The sequence below is a fragment of the Sinocyclocheilus rhinocerous genome, unplaced genomic scaffold (assembly GCF_001515625.1).
Source record: "Sinocyclocheilus rhinocerous isolate Xijiao unplaced genomic scaffold, SAMN03320098_v1.1 scaffold1325, whole genome shotgun sequence".
Taxonomy (NCBI): domain Eukaryota; kingdom Metazoa; phylum Chordata; class Actinopteri; order Cypriniformes; family Cyprinidae; genus Sinocyclocheilus; species Sinocyclocheilus rhinocerous.
In genome coordinates, this window is record NW_015659004.1 from 956,756 (window position 1) to 964,937 (window position 8,182).

The 8,182-nt window shown below is 35.2% G+C and overlaps 1 protein-coding gene across 1 annotated transcript; it reads right to left on the reverse strand.

Annotated features, from left to right (window-relative positions):
• Window positions 1-1,281: 1,281 nt before the first annotated feature.
• mpc2a (mitochondrial pyruvate carrier 2a) lies at window positions 1,282-6,170 on the reverse strand. The gene is made up of 5 exons (XM_016531733.1): window positions 5,645-6,170; window positions 4,747-4,787; window positions 3,873-3,957; window positions 3,264-3,375; window positions 1,282-1,655 (listed from the first exon to the last, which is right to left on the reverse strand). The coding sequence occupies exons 1-5, from the start codon at window positions 5,790-5,792 to the stop codon at window positions 1,607-1,609; spliced, it is 435 nt and encodes a 144-aa protein (XP_016387219.1). The 5' UTR covers window positions 5,793-6,170; the 3' UTR covers window positions 1,282-1,606.
• Window positions 6,171-8,182: the final 2,012 nt, after the last annotated feature.

The window sequence follows — 8,182 nt, forward strand, 5'->3', positions numbered from 1 at the left end:
AAGAAACAAACTCATCTATCTTGGATGACCTGAGGGTGAGTACATTTTCAGCAATTTGTCAATTTTGGGTGAACTGCTCCTTTAATTAAGAATAATATATGCTTCAGCAGTATTGTTCATTGTAAGCTCATTTTGACTAATGTAGTTCATAAATGAAACCTTCTTGTAAACTGCTACCCATAAAATCTTATAAAATGACTCGTATGTGTTGCTATGCACGCAGCAAGCACAAGAACACAGAATTCCTATTCTATGCTGTTCACATCTGACAAGAGTGTGGGCTGCAGAGGTGAAGTGTGACGTCTCAGTTTTGAGACAGACGGATGATTCAATGCCTTGCCTGCTTAATTTAGAGTAACCTGAAAACAGGTTTAAAGGGGATTAACGGGTCCTATTTAGCACAAGGGAACAAAGAAGTGCATGTGGTTGTCATACACCCTTGATTCCTGATTTAGCAGTGGACAGAGTCTGGAAGTGTACACTGCTTAATGACCCTAAAGTTTTTATTAAAGCCCAGCGTAGGATGATGCAGCTGCACTGCAGACTCAAAATACAAAATGTGAGATTACAAAAATGACTTTTGTCCTATGAATCCATGTTATTTTAACTTGAATTTAATAAATGCGTACATTGACATTAGTATTAACATTTTATCTATCATTGTGTGTCTGCTCTGTCCATATAAAGGGCAAAGTCTATTTGTTCCTGCGTGTGACAATGTAATGACCTTTGCCCACTACATGTGTTCATCTGATCTCAGTATCTAATGCAAAAAATGCAACAGCAATTTAGCCTATACAGTGCAATAGAATGTTAGTTTTATCAAATGACTGTTAGTTTTATGTTGGATTTTAAGGGGGTCATATCATGAGGAATCAAATTATGCCTTAATCCTTTGAAAAAAAACAAAAAAAAAACTTAATATAATAGAAAAACATTGTGAGAAAAGTCCTTAACAATATCCATAACATAACATTTCAGTTTGATCTTAGTCATTGTTGTGGCACATTTGAGCACAGATTATTTTATTGCGATACAAAACATCATGCATCATATTCTATATTAGATACAGCAACAGCAAAACACAGCCTGTGAGTGAGTGAAGCCAAAGAAAGTTTCTTAAAAGCACAATAACAAAATATATAGTTAATTCTATGGATTAGAATTTTTTTTTTAGTTCTTGAAAAACTATTTTTCCAATAGTTTCAATAGTGACTGTTTTGGCACACAAAATAAAACATTATACAATCTAGGCAACACCTATAACAACGTAGGCACACCTCCAGTAACTTTTTTTATTCTTATTCTTATGATATGATCCCCTTAAAACTGAGTAATCTATAGAAATATTAACTATGGATCAGACAACACACACTACAATATACAATCAAGAACATGTGAATTACAATCAATATTATATCACAATTTAACATAATAAAATGTGAAATGATTATGAAGTTCTTAAAAACAAATCTCTATTTTACACAGACAGAGCATATTTGTTTGATCTATATAACATGACTGATGTGTGCAAAATGCACATTCATTACTTTTTACAGTAACACAGCAAAACTTCACCGCTCCACTCGTCAGAATAAGTGGCACTTCAAGACTGCTGCACTTCCTCTTCTTTCTGCTTGAGTTGTTGGTTGTACCTACACACACAAATACAAGGTGCGTCAAAACTTTTAAATGCATAATTGTTTAGCCAAAGCACTGCAGGTGCTAAAGGAACACAATAGGTTGCTGGGAATATATATGCCATAGTAAATTCAACGAAGAACAAAACGCTCCACTTTCTCTTTTAACTGTTATGCTAAACTCTCCATTACCTCCAATTCACCTTCCACTGGACTTACTAGATGTGGATATACTGTATAGGAGCCACTTACCCTTTCCCATAAAACTCATGTAACAATTACAGGGCACCTTCTCAATCTCCACCAACTGAATTTATGCTTGGGGCCATAATATATATTTCTGTCAGGACCACTATCGTCAAAGATGATTGACAATTAGCATACAGTTTGGATTGGCGGTATGGTTCTGTTCTGGGCAAGAACTCCCTGCGCATCCATGCCGCCTAGCATGGATGAGAGCAGGGAGAGCAGCGATAAATGCGAGCTTGACTAACGTGACCTGCCAGAACTAACGCTACGCTTGATATGTATCACTCGTTTGTAAAAGCCATAACCAATATCTCATCTTTTTATGTACATAAACAGAATGTTTAAATACCAATTGATTTCATATACCATCATTTACCATAAATACCTATGCCAGGCATAAGCAACACTGACCCTCAAATCCACTGTCCTGCAGAGTTCAGTTCCATCCCTATTCAAACACAACTGAAAAAATAAAATCAAAGTCTTCAGGATCTACATTACAATTATAGGCAGATGTGTTTGACTAGGGATACAGCTAAATTCTGAAGAACAGTGGATCTCAAGGGCCAGAGTTCCCATTGCTGGACTATGCTGTAATATCTTATGTAAGTTGAACTGCAGTGTTTTTGTAATATGTGTGCGTAGTAGACTTTAAAAAATGTAAGGAATCAGTGATCAATTTACAAATTTAAAAACAAAAATAATAAATAAATAAAAATCAGTCTACAAATTAACAAACCATTTAAATGTTAATGAATTTTTAAATATTTAAATAAAAAAATATTTAATGCAACTGCAAAATGTATAATTCATAACATGGAATCAACCAATAAACAATGACTGAACTGAAACACACCCTTTTGATACACAATGTCTGCCAACAAAAGTAAATGTTGGTAGTAAATATGCTGTAGGCCTAAGGCAAGTGTGATAAAAGGGTTTTTGTAGTCTGAAAACAATACTTAAGACGTTATTTGAGGTTTAATAATTTAAAAAAACCTTTGGAGTCAAACTGTCAGCACTGGTAAATAATAATTAAAATTACTTTATAAAAATAATAAAAATTAAAGAGATGTAGTAACTGTGGTAGCTTTTTTGATCCTGCCGCCCCAAATGAGATCATTCTAGATTTTCTGCCAGTTAAATACTTCTGATTCCAAAATAAATAGATTGATTTTATTTTGTTTTAATGTATTTAGGACTATATTGTCTGATTAACAGCCTAATCATGTTTTTTAGTATCTTGTTGAACTCTACACCATTGAACTCAAAGTCATTTCAACTTAACCCTACTTCACTAAGCTCGTCACCTCTGTGTACTGACTGATGGTAGTAAACAAAGCTGACCTTAGAACAGAACTCGTAATGACTAACCTCCATATTCTCATGAGCTGGATGCTGCCACACATGCCCAGAAAGAAGTTCACAGCAAACAGAGCCCAGTTCTTAGGGATGATCACCAAGCAGTACCTTGACCAAATTAATCCTGGAAAGAAATCAGAGAGATTTGCAACTAACTAATGCTGTGTTGAAATAAAAACCTCATTGCAGAATCAACTATATTTGTGAGCAAAGCGGGTTAAGGCCTTAGTCTTAGTAAGTTGGCACTTATATAGGTCAAAACTTAGGCCAAGATCATGTGTGAATTGCTGAATCTAGTATGAGAAATTTTGTGAACAGTTATGCTAAGAGATTATGTTAAGAACAGTTATGCTAAGAGAGACTACCAGTCTCAAAAATGCTCTCATTCAGAGTCAGATCGAGAGAGAATATTTTCTTTACTGTCACATATAGGATACACTGCTCAGATATTTAGTTTCCTGGGTTCATTTCAGCTTCTATTTTCAGCCACACTAATCTCAGGTTACGATGAGGCTTTAGATGAGATATTCTCATCTACAGGACACTGACAACAGCTACTGATGTATATAAATCTTTATAAACTCCATCAAGCATCTCTCTGTCGCACAATAAAACAAGTACCTGTGGCTGTAATGACACAGGACTGAGAGAGACTGAGCTTTTCTGGTGGCCGGGTCATATCAGAGAATCCAGCCACAACTAAACCCTGCAAGAGGAAAGAAAGAGCAAACAAGAGTGAGCTTGCTCGAAGGCCTTGATCATCAGGTAAATCCATGATATGATTGCATTCACCGAAGCATTACATCATTTCAAACAGCAAAATATGTACTGCCAATTTGCAGAATGCTATGTTGGTTTTGCTTAAAGGGATAGTTCATCCAAAAATCATTACAGCCACCATGCCTTTTCAAACCTGTATGGGTTTCTGTCTTCCACAGAACACAAAAGGAGAAGCTTAGCAGAATGTTTGAGTTGCACTCTTCCATATAATAAAATTATGTGGAGACCAGGGTCTGTCAAGCTCAAAGGAGGACAAAAAAGGCATCATAAAAGTAGTTAATTTGACTTCAACACCATATTCCAAATTTTCTGAAGCCATATGATTGTTTTTTTGTGAGAAACAGAGTGAAATTTAAATTGCTAATCACTAAACGCCTTGAAAATCTAAGCTATGGCCAGTTACCTATGCAAGAACTATGCCAGGTATAGTCCTTGTATAGAAAAAGCAGCAACATTCTGCTACTTTTATTTTTCACACAAGAAAGAGTGGGTTTTTAAATGCATGGGGGCGAGTAAATGATGAGCTATTCCTAACTGTATCTAGTCATTTTCACTACATTCTCTCATCAAGTCAAACACAAACATCCAAGGTCAAGACATTCTTCAATCTAGCCTTAGAACTGCTACCATGTCAAAACAGAAGAGAGTAAAATGTGATGATGTATTTTATATTTGACCATTTCAACTGTGAGAAAACAAACAAAACTCATCTTACCCATTTAAAAACAGGTGCCCAGAAGAAAACCGTCTTTGGCCCTGAGGAGAAAAAAAAGATTCTGAGAGAAATTATAACAAGTGCTATAGTGTAAAGCACTTTTTTTTAAAATTTGATACTCTGAATTCCACAAAAAATTAAGAATACACTAGTGGAAAAAAGCTTGGGTGCAGATACGATCCACCTTCAAACGTCATGCAGTATATGATAAGAAATAATCTTTTAGTCAGAGCAGGAGGTGTTAGAGTCGGCTGAGCAATGTCCAACATGTTTATACAGTAAATTAAAATTTAGCTTCAACAGCACATACTGTAGGCACCAATATCTCCATCAGGTCTAGGCAGTGATGATGGAGACCTTTCAAAAACATATACATCAGTGGGACTTCACATAAGACTAGCTCATTCAAACGGTCCAAAATATTTACTTAAAACACTTAAAATGTTCTAATTTAATTGCATATATTGAAATATATAAAACCAACTGCATCTGCAAAAAAAAATAAAAAAAAAATGCTAGAGCTTTTCTCAGAACTAACAGCATGGTCCCATGGTGATTTTAGTGGATGTATGTATGTGATGTATTTTTATTTATTTTTTTGCATGAAAGATGTGTTTGTGCTTTCATTCTTTAAAATAAATAATGCATTTCATGTCTACTGCATTTAATTGTGCCTCAAGTGTCCAAATTATTTTTGGGGACCACAGTATGGCTGAGAAAAATAACATGGATCACATTGTGGAGATAATCTAGAAAAGAGAATTCAGATGTAACATATACTGTATGTAGGCCTAATTATATAAACGCTTCAAAATAGCATCACATATTGCAATATTTGACAATGACCGACTGCTAGTGTATTTCTTCTGACAGGAGCAGAGTAACTGAATGTCTTTACCAGCAGGATGATTGTAGAGAGGTCTTAATTTAGGCGGCAGCATTAACTCGATCCTGTCCAGGGTTCGGTGATATGTCGCTCTCAAACCACCGGAATAAAAACGACATGATTGCAGTCGTGAATATAGTCTGCCGCTGCTCATGTTCATTCACTGCAGTGACAAAAACACGCGGTCGATAGGAAGTTATTCGGCGCGCACCTTCTCTCTCTCCACCCTCCGAGACGACCTACCACAATGTCATCATCACCGAAAACACGTCTTGGTTGCCAGCGAGCTTACGGAAACACAAACAATGAAGATATGCGTGAGACTGATCTTGAGAAATATTGTGAGAAGCGAATGAATGAATGACCAATCTCTCAGCCTACATTTATTCTAAAATGGGCTCAATGGATCTCTTCAAGGAAAATGTGGTCATACGGTCTATTAATAGTTAACAGTCTAGTGTAATATTAAAGCGCCTGCACTGGCGCTCATGATCATAAAGTAGGCTATTAACGGCTTCCGTCCAGCAGATGTCACTATCGGCCCAATCGACGCCTGCAGACAATGCCGGTTTGGCTTGTGAAAACGAACTGGGTGAAGATAGAATACATTTGGAGAAACGGCTTTTCTTTTGTTTAAGTCTTTAAATAATTCATTAAGAAATGGCATGCAGTCTCTCTCTCTTTTTTAAATGAGCTATATTTAGCAATATTGTTACTACTTTAGTTGACCATATAAGTTGATTGCTAATACAATTTTGGCCCATTTGAATAAAATTTAAAAAATGATATTAATAAAATAAAATGACCACCATACGTCTTTGTTTCCTATTGTTTTCCGATTGTTTTCATAATGACTGAAAAGTAGTTTGACCAATAGCGTGCAAGCATTGTACATAATCGACCAATCGTGGCGTGCGAGAGGGTGGGACCTACAGAGAACGGTCAAATCGCAGTGTTGCCAATTTAGCAATTTTGTTGCTAGATTTAGCAACTTTTCAGACTACCCTAGCAACTTGCTTTCCAAAAAGCACCTAGCACCAAATTTTGCTATTTTTAAAATGTATTTGGCAAATTTTAGTAACTTTTGAAAAGTGACTCAAATTATTAAAAAGGCATGCATTTTCCCTCTTAACCACACACAAAAAAGGAAATTATTAAACAGCTAGCCTAGCCAGCCAAGCAGCACATCAGCTGATGTGAATCAGAGAGCTGCCCAGCAGTACACACATCACATCATGTGAATCAAGTTGCTAGTTGCACTTGTTCAATAATAATTGTTCATTTATGATACACCGTAATTGTTATTTTGTGCCTATAATGGTTAATCAGTTAGGTACACTGTTGATCTTATCTCAAAAATCAATCTATCTCATCTAAATGGAATGTGTAATTTAAAATACAGGTAAAATGCTAGTGAAAAATTAATACAGAAAATTCCTTCATATTTTAACACATACACTGTGCCCTATTTTTATGGACTTTCCTTAAGAGTGTAGCTTATAACTTACTACCAATACACTGCTTAAAACTGTAATTGTTAATAATGTGTAGTGTTACTAGTTATTTAGAAAATACATAAAATGTAATTTTTCAAAAATGGGTAACTTTTAAATAATTCAATGTAATAAAAATGTGATTTTATTACTTTTACAAATAATGTTTTATTTTTACGAAACAAATCTAAATGAACATATTACAAATTATATTCTTTGCTGAGATTTGAGTAATTTCAGTGTGTATTCTAGCAATGATACAGTTTTGTGTCATGGTTACATAATGACGTCATCATCCAGCGATGTCACAATGTCATTTAGCAACTTTTAGCAACACATCGACCTGCCTTTAGCAACTTTACCTGAAAATTAGTTGGCAACACTGATGACGTTAGACACTTTAGAAATCATAACTTTTGCTTAATTAGGCAATACACTACCTTGACAAACAGTCATTTTAGCAATCAGTGGCGCTCGCTGTGTGTTCACATGTCTGCTATATTTACACAAGATAAAGTGAAACTCATTTACTCTATAAGGTTACTAACCAAAACCATAATGTAACTGTATTTCATACCCAAATATAGCATGGGGGTGGGTCACATCTTTACCCAGCTTAGTGAATAACAGAGCCCTAATTTTGTCCTGTGCTCACAGAGTATGGGTAAATGAAACAATGATATTTTGGATATTGCCTTATAAAAAACAAACCGATAACCTTCTGTGACTGAAAAATGAACAATCCACACATTTATGAATTGCATGTGATATGTGGTTGGTTGTTGTTTGGGTGTAATACATTGGTATTTTCTGTCTCATTCCTTGAGAGTTCCCTTTTGATACCAGTAAATAAACATGTCACTGCAGTAACAGTAATTTGTTATGTAATGATTTCTGTTTGTGGAAAACAAGCCACAGTTGAATGGTAATCATTCCTGAATCTTGATCGTAACATCTTAACTTTAACCCTTAAAGTGAATAAAAAAGTAAGAATGAGGAAGAAATTGGTATCTGGGAAGTTTTACAAAAATTTTATAGAACAATTAGGATTCTCCAA